This window comes from Mastigoproctus giganteus, chromosome 7, assembly GCF_048544385.1.
Source record: "Mastigoproctus giganteus isolate SK-2022 chromosome 7, ASM4854438v1, whole genome shotgun sequence".
Taxonomy (NCBI): Eukaryota; Metazoa; Arthropoda; class Arachnida; order Uropygi; family Thelyphonidae; genus Mastigoproctus; species Mastigoproctus giganteus.
This window is the reverse complement of record NC_143581.1, coordinates 210995599-211013003: the sequence shown is the minus strand read 5'-3', so window position 1 is coordinate 211013003 and position 17405 is coordinate 210995599. Positions and strand designations below refer to the sequence as shown.

Here is a 17405-nt window from a genome sequence, read left to right as displayed (position 1 = left end):
GCAGTAATGATTTCCTACGAAGATGTAATGGAGGATTGTGTGTTTCGATATAGAGACTCTGGATTGGAGAAGTCTTAAAAGTGCCCAACGCAGTCCTGAGAGCACTGTGCTGTACAATATTTAGACGTTGTAAAGTAGTGCTCCTGGCAGAGTCATACACCGGACAACAATAATCTAGCCGTGACCGGATTAAAGTTCTATAAAGGTGCAATAGTGTTTACCGATCAGCGCCCCATGACATAGCCGAGACTGATCACAGTATATTCAGATGCTTTAGACATGTATTTCTTAAATGAGAGATGTGAGCTTGAAAATTCAGCTTGCTATCTAATATCACTCCAAGGAATTTAACGGTACTTACAAGTGGGATTGGAATATTGTTTATTTGTAATTCCGGATCGGGATGGAGAGCTCGTTTCTTGCAAAAGTGGGTGAGAGTGCATTTCTTTTCTGATAGTCTGTAGCCATTCCGTGAAGTCCACGATTGTATTTTGGTAATGGCAAGTTGGAGCTGCCGTTCGATGGTGTTCATACTTTGAGATTGACAAGAAATTGTAAGGTCATCTGCGTACATGTAAGTTTCAACAGTTTTTGGGATGTCTCGTGTTATGCTGCTAACTCGGATTGAAAATAGTGTTGGACTAAGTATCGATCCCTGCGGGACTCCTTCTTCCTGAATGTGGGCTGCAGAGAGTACATTTTTATATCGGACCTGAAAAGAACGCAATTGCAGAAAATTTTGAATTATTTTCGGCAAATGGCCCCTAAACCCCAAGTGGTAAAGGTCCATAATAATCCCATGACGCCATGTAGTGTCAAATGCCTTTTCAAGATCTAGGTTGACCATGACTAGATGTTGTTTCATGACAAAGGCATTGCGGATATGAGATTCGGCTTTGATAAGCACGTCCAGCATTGATCTATTCTTCCGAAAGCCATACTGATGATCTGGAAGGAGATTTTGTGACTCCAGGATATAAGTAAGCCTAGTGTGAACCATTCTTTCGAAAATTTTACCCAGGCAGCTCGTAAGAGATATTGGCCTATAGTTTTCAACACAGGAATGATCTTTTCCTGGTTTTGGTAAAGCAATAATGAAAGAATGATGCCAGGAAGAAGGATAGGCATTTTCGGAGAATATCCGATTATAAAAGATTAACATGGTACTCAAATCTTCTTGAATTAAATGCTTCAGCATAACATAATGAACTCCATCTGGGCCTGCAGCACTGTTTGAAGATCTGTTTAACGATTCTTGAAGTTCTATGAATGTAAAGGGTTGGTTGTACGGGAAAGAACGGTGCGTGAAAAAGTGGATTTTATATCGTTCTGCACTAGCTTTGATGTTCTGAAATGTGGACCCATAGGAGGCAGAAGCAGAGATTGTAGCAAATGATTCAGCAAGTGCATTAGCAACTTCTTCAGCTGTAGATAGGTCTTTCCCTTTCCAATGAAGTATTGGAGAGGGCATACGAGAGAATTTCCCATTTAGTGCCTGTATTTTTTTCCAAATGAGACGTGTGTCGGTGTCTTTTGTGATTGTTGAGGCAAAAGCGATCCACGAGTCTCGTTTCGCTTTCCATCTAATCTGCCTTGCTTTTGCTTTAAACCTTTTATAAGCAATGAGGTTATTAGTGGTGGGATTCTTACGGAAATTATTCCAAGCTCGGTTTTTTTCCTGTTTGGCAGTGAAGCAATCTGCATTCCACCAGTGATTTCGGTGATTGTGATATGTCTTGGATTTTGGAATGTAGGTATTTGCTGCAGTCAGAATCTGATTGGTGATGTAAGTATTTACCTCATCAATAGGTTTTTTTTAACGTAAAGTCTGTCTAGAAGTATTTGAGCAGAATAGCCATCCCAGTTCGCCTTTTTAAACTTCCAAGAGGATCGTTTATCAGGATTTGGTGTTACTCCTGTTTGTAAGGAGCAAATGATCGGAAAGTGATCACTGCTAAAAGGATCAGTTAATACAGACCATGTCATGATTGGAAAGATGGAAGGTGAGCAAACTGACAAGTCAATTTGAGAAGTAGATCCTGTAGGTAGGTGGATGTAGGTAGGAGATCCAGAGTTTAATAAATTTAGGTCATTATTATATATAAATTCCTCGATCAACTTGCCTCTTCTGTCCATTGTAGCTGATCCCCACAATGGATGGTGTCCATTAAAGTCACCGAAAAGACAAATTGGAGTTGGAAGTTGTGCGATGAGGTTGTCAAGTTCTGATTAGGCCAGTGATAGAGATGGTGGAATATAAATCGAAACAATGGTAACTGAAATACCAACTGCAATCCGAGCTGCCACAGCTTCTAGGCTGGTTCTTAATTGGATCGGTCTGGACGGTATGTTAGTATTTACAAGAATGGCTACTCCTCCACGGGCAGGAGACTCTGGGCTTCTGTCTCGTCTGTATATCATAAAATTTGAGAATTTCGGCGAAACTTGGGGTGACAAGAATGTTTCCTGTAGGCATATACCTATGGGGTTAAACTGAGAGATTAAATCCCTTATGTCATCAGAATGGCTGCTTAGTCCTCTACAATTCCACTGTATGATGTTAGGCATTATTTTGGTTTGGCTGAAGATGATTCATCTGACTGTTTTTTATGTGCAGGGCATTTTTTTCGGTCTTTTTTTGGGAATAATGGACGTCCAGTATCCATAGTGTCATTAGCATGGAGTTCTAGGATAGGGTCTTCATCATTTTGGTGTATATCCACTTCCATAGTGTTGGTTGGTGGATCAGTTTCCTTAGAGTCTTTATTGGGTTTCAATCTTTCTGCATCATTTGAGACTGTCACAGTATCAGTTGGGATACTAATTGGGGTGTTGGTGGCATGGCTGGTTTTAGTTTTAGAATTTTCTTTTCCAGTGGTTGATAAAGTTGTTTTAACCCAATTAGCTAGCGAGACATTGGGCGGTATTGAGACATCTGTTTGAATTGCAGTTGGATGAAAACTGCGGGTTCGAGAGGCATATGATGGACTTGGCATGGTCAACATTATTTGTCTGCGTGCCTCAGGATATGTGACTTTATGTTCTACTTTGTATTTTTGGATTGTCCTACCTGTTTTCCACATCTCACATGATTTAGAAAAGGCGGGGTGATTGCCTTTGCAGTTGGGGCAAATGGGAATTGCGGCTGGACAATCTGCCTGTGTATGATCTTTTGCTCCACAAATAGGACAGATGGCGTCACCTCTGCATGCCTGCTGTGAATGGCCATATTTTTGGCATTTGAAACGGCGAAGAGGATTTGGGATGTATGGACAAATTCGACAATTTAAATATCCAGCTTTTACTGAGGATGGCAAATCAGGAGTACTAAAAGTTAAAATGATGGAACGAGTTGGAATGAGATTTCCATCTTTTTTTGTCATAATTCTTTTAGCAGCGATTACCTTTTGATGGTTAAGTTCTTGGACTAATTCCTCCTCAGACACTGTAATTAAGTCTCATTCTGTGATGACTCCTTTAGATGAATTTAAGGTATTGTGAGGAGTGACAGACACTGGTAATCCACCAAATGTAGTTGTTTTTAATAGCCACTCAGAATGTTTGGATGTGGCTGTTTCAACCAGGAAATCTCCTGATTGTAGTCGCTTCACCATTTTTGGTGATCCTTCAATAGATTCTAGATGTCTTTGAATCATAAATGGTGATAACTTGCCCATGGGCTGCGTGGACAGAGAGTGTATCACAAGAAAATTAGGGATGTCTGGACGCTGTGCTTCAGTTCGAAGCCTTTTTGGTTGATTAATATTATCATGACAGGATTCTTGTCTTGAGCTTGAAGGCTCTAAGGGTGGAAAATTGTTTGAATCCATGATAGCTCCTTTTCGCCCTGGGGGTTTATCTTTACCACCCAGGTTTCCGGCCCCGCCACGGGGAGGCAGGAGCAGTGCCACGAGGTGACCAAGCGGCTGGGTTAGTAAGTTAGTACTAATAGAAAAAAACAGAAAGGTGGTTTCCCTTTCTGGGCTTCTGCCTACTTCTTGTAGTGCAAGAGAGCTACTATGCTATAGAAATCAAGAAAACGGTTTTTCAAACTAAAATAGAAACTGTTCGCTCAAATGTTCTCTGTAGAAAAATGCTTCGGAAAACGCACTAGAATCGCTTGGCCACGGAACGCTTGGCACCCGGGGCCACTAGAACAAGTGAAAGTCAGCAATATGAAGTACAAATTGTAGGGAAGATAGCTCATGATTTCTCAGTCAAAGGTTTATAGTGCCATTGTCATTAAAGCTGTGGCATGAAGTTGTGTTTCATCGTACATTAAGATGATTTGCTTTGACAAGAAAAAACCCAGGTACTGAGTCATTTTTTGTGAGTTGACCAGTGCACCTCATTGCACAGCAGTTGTAATACTGCACATTAATTACAAAACCTTGTGGCAGGAAATTAGCATGAATTACTGCCTCTAAAAACATTGGCCATAACCTTGCCAGGCAATGGTTCTGTCTAATTTTTTGCATAACAATTTATTATAATTCTAGGAAGAGGGAATATTGCAAATATTGCAACTGTATAACTTGTATAATATCTAAATTTCATTTTGTATTCCACCTATAAGAAAAGAAATCACTATCAGTTAGTCTGGGGCTATCCTCACGTTAAATGTAATTTAACATGAGGAAACAAGTCAAACAAAAAAAAAAAAAAAAAAACCATAAATAAATGAAACAAAAATAAAGTGAAAGAAAGTGAAATAGAAATTATCCATAATGGAAAACTGAAACTTTTAAGTAAAAAGTAAAGAGAGAAAAAAGGTGGCGAGAAATTAATTGGTGAAAATAAATAAAAACAAAATTCATTGTGAACTGGAACTTATAAAATTCACTGTAAACAAAACAGGTGAGTACAGTGAATATATAGTCAATCTATTATTATTCATCAAATTTATATACCTATTGCAGCATCCTCCATATTTTCTTTTTCTTCAGTTTGTGACTGCATAAGTAAATCTACAATCTCCAGATTATTTGCTTTTGAAGCATAATCTTCAGCTTTCAGATCATCTGAATCTCTCATTGATACATCTGCATTAGAATCAAGTAGTAGAGATACTAATGGTACACATCCTGCTTTGCTAGCCATCATCAAAGGTGTTCTAAAATAAAGAGAAAAATTATTTACTATATATTTTATTCTTCCATACATGCCCTGCGTAACTAAATACCAAAGAATACAAAAAGTAGTAGTGAATTCTGTGAACATTAAGAATTAAAAAAATATGTAAACAGAATAAATAAAGATGAAAAACTACAAAATGAATACATTTAAGGGACTGGAAACTTACATATAACTAATATTAAAGTAAATTAAAATAAATAAGTTAATTAGTCAAAGATTGCAACCATTTCTGCAGAACTCTCCAGCATATAATAGTAAAATTGAAATATTAAATTAACATCACATACAATAATAAGCAGAGTTTCCATAATGAATGCTATGCATTACATTTTGGGCACATTCAATTTTAAAATTAATGAAATACAGTACAAAACTTTTGATGATGTTATCATGTAAACACATATACACTCTATGCTCTGAGAGGCAATAGTAAAACGAATGAGAAGAAATTTTCACGGTTATAAATGATTCTAGAACTAGGGGCCATAAATTCAAATTACGAGGAGAGATGTTTAGACTGAATTGCAGGAAGATTTATTTTAGCCAGCGAGTTATAAATTACTGGAATAAGTTACCTACATGGTAGAGGCTACATGGTTGAGGAAATTCAAAGGTCAGCTGGATAGTTACCTGCGGGATGAGGGAAATGCATAGGTTGTCTATTTTCTTTCCCCTTATTATTATTTATTTATTTTATTTTTATTATTTATTTTTATTTTTTGGTTAGTGCAGCATATGCTTTTGGCTTCCTTAGCATTAGCATTAGTAGAGGCATTTGATGCAAGAAAGCAAGCTTATGCAGCATCAGCCAAAAAAAAAAAAAAAACCACTTCCACTTCACCCCTCTGTTGATTCAAAATACCTGTCCAGCTGAGCCTTAAACTTATTTAGGCTATCAACCTCCACGACAAGGGATGGAAGTCTGTTGCACCAACCAACCACCTGCTGGCTAAAGGCAAATTTCCGCACGTCTATCCTACATCTGTCTTTCCTCAATTTGAATTTATGCCCTCTCAGGTGATTATTCTGAGCTAGAGGAAGAATCCCATTTGAGCATTGAGCATGCTCAAACCATTCAAGGCTTTATACACCTCTATCAGATAACCTCGCTGGTGCCTAGTCTCCAGACACTGTAATTTGCAAAACTTAAGCCTTTCTTCGTAAGAGCACCCCTTTGTTCCATTCACTAATCTTGTTGCCCTTCTCTGTATTCGTTCCAGCAGCTCTACATCCTTCTTGAAATGAGGCCTCCAGACCTGTATACAGTACTCTAGGTGTGGCCTGACCATTGCCTTATACAAGGGAATAATCACCTCCTTATCCCTGCTGGAAAAATTCCTATATATCATTGACAATACTCCATGAGCTACTCTTGCAGCCCATCTGCACTGCTCAGAGAACTTCATATCTGCCTGCACAACCACCCCCAAGTCCCTTTCATTCTCTACCACTGTCAGTGTAGTACCACAGATTTGATACGTTGCTCTGGGGTTGCTGTTTCCCATGTGTAGTACTTTACATTTGTCAATGTTAAACTTCATTTGCCACCTCTCAGCCCATCTGCTCAACCTTTCCAGATCCTGTTGCAGCAGCATAGTGTCAGTAGTGTCCTTGACAACCCTGCCAACCTTTGTATCGTCTGCAAACTTGGACATTAAGCTTGATATACCATCATCAATATCATTTATAAATACAGAAAACAATAATGGACCCAACACTGAGCCCTGAGGGACTCCACTAATAACATTAGTCCACGATGAGCAGTGTCCATTGATTACCACTCTCTGTCTTCTCCCCCTTAACCACCCCTTTATCCATAGCAGCAATTTGCCTCCAATGTCACACTGCTCCAATTTGTGTAGCAGTCTTCCATGTGCAACAGTATCAAAAGCCTTTCTAAGATCCAAGTATATAATATCAAAGCTATTCCCTACATCCCGTTCTTTTGTAACTGCATCATAGTATCCAATCAAATTGGTCAGGCAAGACTTCCCCTTAACAAAACCATGCTGTGTCCGAGCTATAACTGAAGTCTTGTCTAAATGATCCTGCAGTGCTTCTTTAATCTTTAACCAGTGCCTCCATTAATTTTCCTGGAACAGAAGTTAAGCTCACAGGTCTATAATTACTTGTGTCAGCCTTTGATCCTCCTTTGTGAATTGGGATCACATTTGCACATTTCCAGTCTATGGGTACCTCCCCTGAGTCCAAGGAAGCTCTCATAATTATGGCTAAAGGTTTGCTTACTTCCTTTGCTGCCTCCTTTAATATAACTGGATAGATCCCATCCATCCCGGGTGCCTTTCTTGTGTTTATCTTCAACAATTTCTCCTCCACTTTACTCCCAGTTATTTCAAGATTCTGTAGATTACTGCCAGAGTTGAATATACCTCTGGCATTCCCCTCGCTGAATAACTCCTCATGTGTGAATGTCGATGCAAAATATTCATTTAGTTTGTTAGCTACCTGAGCAGGATCATCAACAGTTGACCCATCTATATCAAGTGGACCAATCTGATTCATCCCCTTCCTTCTAGAGTTTACATAAGTAAAGAACTCTTTGCTGTTTTTCTTTGCATCCCTTGCCAAGGATTTCTCGTAATCTGCCTTCGCCTGCCTAACCTCCTTTGTAACTTGGTTGCATATCAACTTGTATCTATCATAGGCTTCTGTGTCATGTGTTAATTTGTAAGTATCCCATGCATTTTTCTTCTCTGCCATATGCCTCATTAGTTCATCTGACATCCATTTTGGCCTAAACCTTGAACAATATTTCTTAGTTGGTATGAAGCAACTAATATCCTTGCCCATATGGCCATTATTAATACTATACTATACTATCCAGTAACATACATAACATTGCTTTCTAATATATGTGTCTGAAACTGAAATTACTAAAAAGCATCTCAACCAGCTGGGTCTGTGTGACTTGAAAATGGAAGCTGGCTGGAGTTGCAAACATTAAAATCACCAAGTATTTGAGGGTGTCAAATAACCTGGTCCTTGAGGCAGTCACAGATATTCTCACACGTATGACAAGTTGGGCTTGCTACCCAGGAGCCCAAAATGCTGATGGAACTGATATGCAGGTGACAACAATTCCATTAATAGTGATAGGAAATTCAGTTATGTCTACAACAAAGTAACGTATCCTACATATGTTCAATAAAAGTACATATCACTGTATTTAAAAAAATAATTATTAATATATTTGCATGTATAGTTTAATTTTTTTGTGTCCTCAACTTCAGATCGAGTTGAACTGAACTTCAACTACAGGTGAACTATGGTGCATGTGTGGGTTGGGACACATTATAAAAAACACCTGATACTGAGCTCCATTGATCAGTGTTACTCAGATGGGAAAGGCAGCGCACTTAAGTGAGTTTGACAAAGGCATATTGTAATGGCCAGGCGACTGAATCAGAACATATCCAAAACAGCACGGCTAGTGGGATGCTCATGGTCAGCTGTGGTTAGTACCTACCGAAAGTGGTCCGAGGAGGGGGAACCCACAAACTGCAGGCGAGGTGTTGGACAACCACAGCTCATCGATGCTCAAGATGACGAAGGCTCTCCCAGATGGTACGTGGCAACAGAAGGGTGACTGTGATGCAACTCTCCAATAATTGGAATGCTGGTGATGGGAGTAATGTGTCACAACACACAGTACATCGAACCCTGCTGAAAATGGGGCTGTGTAGCCGCAGGCTGCTCTAGTGCCCATGCTAACCAGGGTTCACCCACGAATACACCTCTTGTGCACACGAGCATTGAAACTGGACCTTGAGTGATTGGAAGAAGATTGTTGTTGTTGTTGTTATTTCGGAGCATTAGCAACTAAGGCCATATTACTCCAGGAATATGCGGTGGTCATTCCCTGACCTTTCCGCATCCTCCGTATTTGGTGGTGACGGGCTCGAACCCCGGTTTAATCAAGAAGCGTGTGCTACACACTGCTGCTCCTTCCCACCTGGCTACGGAGGCGCCTAGAAGAAGGTCATCTGGTCCGATGATTCACGTTTCTTGTGCACCATGTGGACGGCCGGGTGGTGTGTGTCATTTACCTGGGGAAGTGATGGTGCCTGGATGCACTGTGGGACAAAAACAAGCCGGTGGTGCCGGTGTCATGCTTTAGGCGATGTTCTGCTGGGATACCCTGGGTCCAGTCATCCATGTGCCGGGCACTCTGATGTCTAACACCACCTAAACATCACTGCTGACCAGGTACGCCCTTTCGTGGCAATGGTCTTCCCCTCTGGCAGTGCCATCTTTCAGCAGGATAATGCATCATGCCACACTGCCCGGATTGTTCAAGACTGGTTCACGGAACATGATGAAGACATCCAGGTATTGCCCTGGCCTCCAAATTCCCCAGACATCAATCCCATAGAGCATCTGTGGTTTGTGTTGGAACAGCAACTTCGATCTGCGGCATTTCAACCATGGACCTTACAGGAGTTAAAGAATCTGCTGGTTACGTGTTGGTACCAGATACCACAAGACACGTTTAGAAATCTTGTAGCATCTATGCCTCGCTAGGTATGAGCTGGTTTGGCTGCACGTGGAGGACCAACAATCATATTAGGAAGGTGATCATAATGTTTTGGCTCATTGGTGCACTCCTTTCTATTACCATAAATATATCATATATCAATGGCCAATGGAATATAGTTTCAAAATGCTTAAAGTTTCAAAAATATAAGCTGTTTAAAAATAGTAACTTTTTTATGTTTCACTTGATTTATGACAAGCAACAAACTGCAGTAATAATGATGATATTCCATCTTAATAAAAAAAAGATGTGATTTAATTTAATTTTCTTCATAATACTATATTATCTGAAAAGTTAAATAGAGGGAGGAAAATCTACCTAAAATCAGAATCCACAGAATTAACGATAGCGCCCATGTCTAGCAACTTCCTAGATATTCCTACCTGCTTCCTTGATGCTGCAATATGTAGAGGAGTCAAACCATCCTAAAGAAATGGTATAATATGACATAAAGCAGAAAACAATTTATTATGACAATTTATTTTCTGAGAAAAATCAATAGCTATTCACGGTATCACTCAAAATAGAAATTACACAAAGTCATTATTATGTACATTCATAATAATCTAAAATTACAGGAAGCTACTTTCCTATTTACCCTCTACTTTTTCTTTGAATATATCACTACAACAGAAATAAAGAATAAGAACTTTCAAATTTTGGCTTTGCCATTTGCTGATCTGCTTCTTCACATTTAAGTCTTATGAGACTCAGCTTTGTGAATCATGGGCAGTTGCACTGACTGCTAACAGTTCACACTTTGATCATACTTCACCCATCACAGGTTTGGTCCTCAATCATTCACCAAACCTAAGCTTGGCAATTTTTGGTCATATGTACCCATGGGAACAGGTGAGTTCCTAAGGAAAGTGGTGCCTGGGTGCAAATCGCAATTTGGCACACCCCTTTCAAATTTTCTTTATATGTGTATGTAAGTTTCAGGTTTTCATGTGCCGTTTCAATGCTGGTATCCGAGGGCAGTCACCCGTTGGCAACCTTGGGACAGCCCACCTCTGCATGGGAAACACTATCAACTACATTCATTGCACTGGAAGCACTTTCTAATCAATCATTTTCGTGGTTGATTTAACTGACTAATAAGTCCACCTGTCAATAAATCAGTTTGATGCATAATCTTATATGCTACTACATTAGCATTAGTATAGGCATATGATGCAAGAAAGCAAGCTTATACAGCATCATCCAAAACAAAAAATAAACACTTCCCATGTTACCCATCCATTCACTCCAAACGTTTGTCCAGTTGTTTGTTGAATTTATTTAAGCTATTAATTTCCACAACGACAGATGAAAGTGTAATCCAGCAATTAACTATATTGGTTAAAGGCATTCCGCACATCTATTCTACACCTGTCTTTCCTACATTTGAATCTATTAGCATTAGCATTAGTAGAGGCATATGATGCAAGAAATCAGGCTTATGCAGCATCAGCCAAAAAAAAAAAAAAAAACACTCCCATTTCACTCCTCCGTTCGTTCAAAATACCTGTCCAGCTAAGACTTAAATTTATTTAGACCATCAACTTCCACAACAAGGGATGGAAGTCTGTTCCACCAACCAACTACCCACTAGCTAAAGGCACATTTCCACACATCTGTCTTTCCTCAATTTGAATTTATGCCCTCTCAGGTGATTATTCTGAGCAAGAGGAAGAATCCCATCAGCATTGAGCATGCTCAAACCATTCAGGGCTTTATACACATCTATCAGATCACCTCACCGGTGCCTGGTCTCCAGACACTGTAATTTGCAAAACTTAAGCCTTTCTTCATAAGAGCAACCCTTTGTTCCATTCACTAATCTTGTTGCCCTTCTCTGTACTCGTTCCAGCAGCTCTACACCCTTCTTTAAAAAAAAAGGCGCCTCCGTAGCCAGGTGGGAAGGAGCAGCAGTGCGTAGCACACGCTTCTTGATTAGACCAAGGTTCGAGCCCATCACCACCAAATACGGAGGATGCGGAAAGGTCAGGGAATGACCACCGCATATTCCGGAGCAATATGGCCTTAGTTACTAATGCTCCTAAAAAAAAAAACCAAACCAAACCCTTCTTTAAATGAGACCTCCAGACCTGTATACAGTACTCAAGGTGAAGCCTGACCATTGCCTTATACAAGGGAATAATCACCTCCTTATCCCTACTAGAAATATTCCTGTATATCATTGACAAGACACCATGAGCTACTCTTGCAGCCCATCTGCACTGCTCAAAAAACTTCATATCTGCCTGCACAATTACCCCCAGGTCCTTTTCATTCTCTACCACTGTCAGTGTAGTACCACAGAGTTGATATATTACTCTGGGGTTACTGTTTCCCATATGTAGTACTTTACATTTGTCAATGTTAAACTTCATTTGCCACCTCTCAGCCCATCTGCTCAACCTTTCCAGATCCTGTTGCAGCAGCATACTGTCAGTAGTGTCCTTAACAACTCTGCCAACCTTTGTATCGTCTGGAAACTTAGACATTAAGCTTGATATACCATCATCATTATCATTTATAAATACAGAAAACAACAATAGACCCAACACTGAACCCTGAGGGACTCCACTAATAACATTAGTCCACGATGAGCAGTGTCCATTGATTACCACTCTCTGTCTTCTCCCCCTCAACCACCCCTTTATCCATAGCAGCAATTTGCCTCCAATGCCACACTGCTCCAATCTGTGCAGCAGTCTTCCATGTGCAACAGTATCAAAAGACTTTCTAAGATCCAAATATATAATATCAAAGTTATTCCTGAATCCGGTTCTTTTGTGACTGCATCATAGTATCCAATCAAATTGGTCAGGCAAGACTTTCCCTTAACAAAACCATGCTGTGTCCGAGCTATAACTGAAGTCGTGTCTAGATGATCCTGCAGTGCTTCTTTAACCAGTGCCTCCATTAATTTTCCTGGAACAGAAGTTAAACTCACAGGTCTATAATTAGTTGTGTCAGCCTTTGATCCTCCTTTGTGAATTGGGAACACATTTTCACATCACCGGTACATAGGTACCTCGCCTGAGTCCAAAGAAGCTCTCATAATTATGGCTAATGGTTTGCTTACTTCCTTTGCTGCCTCCTTTAATATAACTGGATAGATCCCATCCACCTCGAGTGCCTTTTTTATGTTTATCCTCTACAATTTCTCCTCCACTTTCCTCTCAGTTATTACAAAATCATCTAGCTCACTGCCAGGGTATACTTCACCTCTGGCATTCCCCTTCCTTAACAACTCCTCTTGTGTGAATGTAGATGCAAAATACTCGTTTACTTTGTTAGCTACCTGAGCAGGATCCTCAGCTATTGAACCATCAATATCCAGTGGACCAATCTGATTCATCCCTTTCCTTCTAGAGTTTACATAGGTAAAGAACTCTTTTCTGTTTCTCTTTGCATCCTTTGCCAAGGATTTCTCATAATCTGCCTTTGCCTGCCTAATCTCCTTTGTGACTTGGTTACAGACTAGCTTATATCTATCATAGACTTCCATGTCACCCATTAATTTATATGTATCTCTTGCATTTTTCTTCTCTGCCATATGTCTCATTAGTTCATCTGACATCCATTTAGGCCTACACCTTGAACAACATTTCTTAATTGGTATGTAAAATGTAATAGCTTCCAAGATAAATTCTTTGAATGCTTCCCATTTTGAGTTTGCTGTTGGTAACATCATCAGTTGGTCCCACTGTATAGAATTTAAATACTGTCTCAGACCATCATAGTCGCCTTTACGAAAGCAAGAACCCTTCCATTTACCCCTGATGGTAGTTACCTCTTTGAGTAAATCCCACTTCAGCACATTGTGATCACTGCCACCTAGTGATTCCTTTATCTGCAGATTCTTAATGCATGAAGAATCACTACTGATAATCAGATCAAGAGTATTACTCCCTCTAGTTGCTTCACGAACATGCTGATGTGCAAAACAATCATCCAATAAATCCACAGAAGCCTTGCTAGTGTGTGAGTGACCAACCCACAAATTCCAGTCAATACCTGGGAAATTAAAATCCCCCATTATAAGACTCTGATTTACTGGCCATCTCTATTTCCCTGTACAGTTTCTTATTATAGTCATCAGAGTCATTAGGCCTATAGCACACTCCTACTCTCAATTTTGTATCTCCCAATTATGCCATCTATTCACACTCTACTCAAGGTGTGGCCTGACCACTGCCTTATATAAAGGGATAATCACCTCCTTATCTCTGCTTATATTGTTGACAATATCTGATTGCCTGCTCTGGCAGCCTGTCTGCACTGCTCAGAAAACTTCATATCTCACTGCACAATTAGCTTATATATACAGGGTGTCTCAAAAATACACGGCATAACTTCAGGAATAATTTAAATTTAAATTTAAATCATTCCTCACTGATTTAAACCCACTAGATTTCTTCTTGTGGGGCCATTTAAAGTCATTGGTGTATTTGACTCCAGTAGCGGATGTGGAAACTCTCCGCAATCGAATTGTGGCAGGTTGTGAGACAATACGAAACATGCCAGGAATTTGTCATCGTCTTTGCGAGTCCATGAGACGTTGATGTGAGGGTTGTATTCAGGCAGAAGGTGGACATTCTGAACAATGACTATAAGGTGATGCGAACAGTTAAGTGTCATAACAGATCTTCAAAACTCGGAATCCAAGCATTTCCGGAACTATATTGATATAAAATATTTTTGTTGTCTAAATATGAGGAATATAGACAACAAAAATATTTTATATCAACATAGTTCCGGAAATGCTTGATTTCCGAGTTTTGAAGATCTGTTATGACACTGAACTGTTCGCATCACCTTATAGTAATTGTTCAGAATGTCCACCTTCTGCCTGAATACAGCCCTCACATCGACGTCTCATGGACTCGTGAAGACAATGACAAATTCCTGGCATGTTTCGTATTGTCTCACAACCTGCCACAATTCGATTGCGGAGAGTTTCCACATCGGCTACTGGAGTCGAATACACCAATGACTTTAAATGGCCCCACAAGAAGAAATCTAGTGGGTTTAAATCAGTGAGCATGGAGGCCAGGCAGTTGGCCAACCTCTACCTATCCACCGAGCAGGAAACCTTTGATTCAGGTAATTGCGAGCTAGGTGGCTGAAATGTGCAGGAGTGCCATCATGCATGAAGTATGTTGACGAATTATCAGTGGGGTATCGTCCAAGCAGGCATGTTGTTTTCCAGAAAGTTTCTGTACACCTGCCCTGTGAGTTTGTTTGGAAGTACATGTGGCTAAAATAACTTATCACCAAAAACAGATGTTGAGGCTGAACCGCTATTGGTGATGTGACGGAAGAATTGCATGTAGGTTTTCCTCAGCCCACACATGCTGATTGTGAAAGTTTTGGATTGCGTCTCTGTGAACTGTGCTTCATCTATGAATATCACTATGGCAGGAAAGTGACGAGTTGTACCACACTGCTGCAAGAACCACTGGCAGAACATTACTCGAGCAGGGTAATCTGCTGGGGACAAGGCCTGTACCCATAGCAGATGATAAGGATACAGCTGGTGTTCTCGTCACACTCCCCAAATAGTCAAACATTGAACAGCCAGTTGCATTACTATTCTGTGTGTGCTGATTCCAGGCATGGCATGCACAACATCCAAAATCTCCTCTACTTCAGAAGTCGTAGATCTTGGTCATCCTTTGTCGGCAGCACTAGGTGTAAAGGTTCCAAAGCCGGCGATGGATACCTTCAAACGTTTTCCTGTCTGGACATCTTCGTTCTGGGAACCTTTTGTGGTACAAACAACGAGCCTCCAGAGCATTGCTGTCCACCAAACCATATATAAAGTGCATATCCGCTTGTTCCTGATTTCAGTACATGGTCGGAAGGGGAAACCACCAGATTCTGTCAGTACCTTGTGATGAAGGAAATCACCTGCGGGAGATAAGACATTCCGGTTAATAACTCGAGAACCAAGCATTTCCAGAACCATGCTGATATAAAATATTTTTATTGTCTACATATGAGGAACTCATTCCTCAAGTTATGCCATGTATTTTTGAGACACCCTGTATATAGTTGGTATGAAAATCCTAGTAGCTTTCAAGATTAACTCCTTGAATGCTTCCCATTTAGAATTTGCTGTTAGTAATATCATCAGTTAGTCCCACTGTATAGAATTTAAAAACTGTCTGAGACCACTGTGGTCACCTTTACAAAAGCAAAAACCCTTTCCTTTACCCCTAATGCTAGTTTCATCTTTAAGTAAATTCCACATAGGTATACTGTGATCACTGCCACTTAGTGGTTCTTTTATCTGCAGATTCTTAATGTATGAACAATCACTGCTGATAATCATATCAAAAGTATTACTCTCTCTGGTTGCCACTTGAACATGCTGCTGTAGAAAAGTCATCCAGTAAATCCACAAATCTCTTGCTAGTGTGCAAGCGACCCACAAGTTTCAATCAATATCTGGAAAGTTAAAATCCCCCATTATAAGATATTCTGATTTACTGGGCTGTTCTATTTCTCTGTATAGTTGTTCGCTGTACTCATCAGAGTCTAGGCCTACTCTCATTTTTTCTTTATCAGTGCTTATGTCTTACCAAACTGATTCAACATTGCACTGTCCATCAATGTAAACTGGATGCACTGCCTTAGATTTTACGTGTTTCTTAACTAACAGCATAACCCCCCCCCTCCTTTCTGTACACATTGTACTCTCCAAATTCTATTTCGCATTGCTTATATCTGTGTGACATCAAATCTCTGATATCCCAACAATATCCATCTTTGATGTCTTGACCAACACTTCAAATTCATCAAATTTATTTACTATATTCTGTGCTTTGGTGTACATGCAAGTATGCATGAATCTGTTCTTACTCTTAGGTATCCTAACATAGCCCATGTATTTACTTGTTTCATGATAACTCCCAGCAGTTCTTGAAATCCCCAGCAACTTGCTTTCCAGGCTGTTGCTCATTCCAATAGAAGCAGTGCAAAAATCACTTCACCTCTGACTGCGGCTACTGTTAATCTATTAGTCTGTGAATCCCCCCCCCAACAAGCTAGCAGTTTTTTGACCCATCTAACACTGCCTTGATAGCATCAGAAAATGTTCTTGCACTCTTTCTATTTAAGTGTATCCCATTCCTGTAGAAGCAGGCTCTCCTGTTAACGAGATGAACCACACTGAGAAAAGTTCTACCCCATGAGCTTTGCACAATCTCTCCAGGACAGAACTGATTGACAAGGCTCTCATCATACACTCCCTCCTATTGTGTCTGGGCAGAATTGCAGACATTTTCAGTTTTAACACTAACTTGCATTTTTTCCCCTACATTGACCTGTACTTTTTAAGTAAGTCTGCAGATCTCTTACTCTTAATGCCAATATCATTAATGTCATTAGTGCCAATATCACCTTTTGTGTCCTTAAAAGACGATATCTGCTCTATAACACCATCAACTAAAACATTGTCTGACATGATTCGAAGCTTCCAGAGTGCAGAGTTTAGGATGTACAATAATTTTATTAATTATATAACACTGTTTCACAGTTGCAAGTAAACTCTTGAAATTTAGTCTTCAGTGGCTTAAATTGCCTACAGCACACAAGTTGATCAATCAAAAACTGTAGCTCTGCCATTTCTTAACTTCCTTAGGTGTTTATTCTGAACTAGTACCAAATGATTCCTACTTTTAAAATAAATAAATAAAAAGCACTAGTAAGTTAAATG

At 39.9% G+C, this 17405-nt stretch overlaps 1 protein-coding gene across 1 annotated transcript in view; it reads right to left on the bottom strand.

The window, feature by feature from the left end:
• Nucleotides 1-17405, bottom strand: part of LOC150083648 (uncharacterized) — a 250721-nt gene that overhangs the window by 213084 nt on the left and 20232 nt on the right. The window contains exons 4-5 of the mRNA XM_090378554.1: nucleotides 10010-10116; nucleotides 4911-5113 (exon numbers count right to left, since the gene is read on the bottom strand). Coding sequence (XP_090234680.1) covers nucleotides 4911-5113; nucleotides 10010-10116 — 310 coding nt within the window. The remainder of the gene's footprint in view (nucleotides 1-4910; nucleotides 5114-10009; nucleotides 10117-17405) is intronic.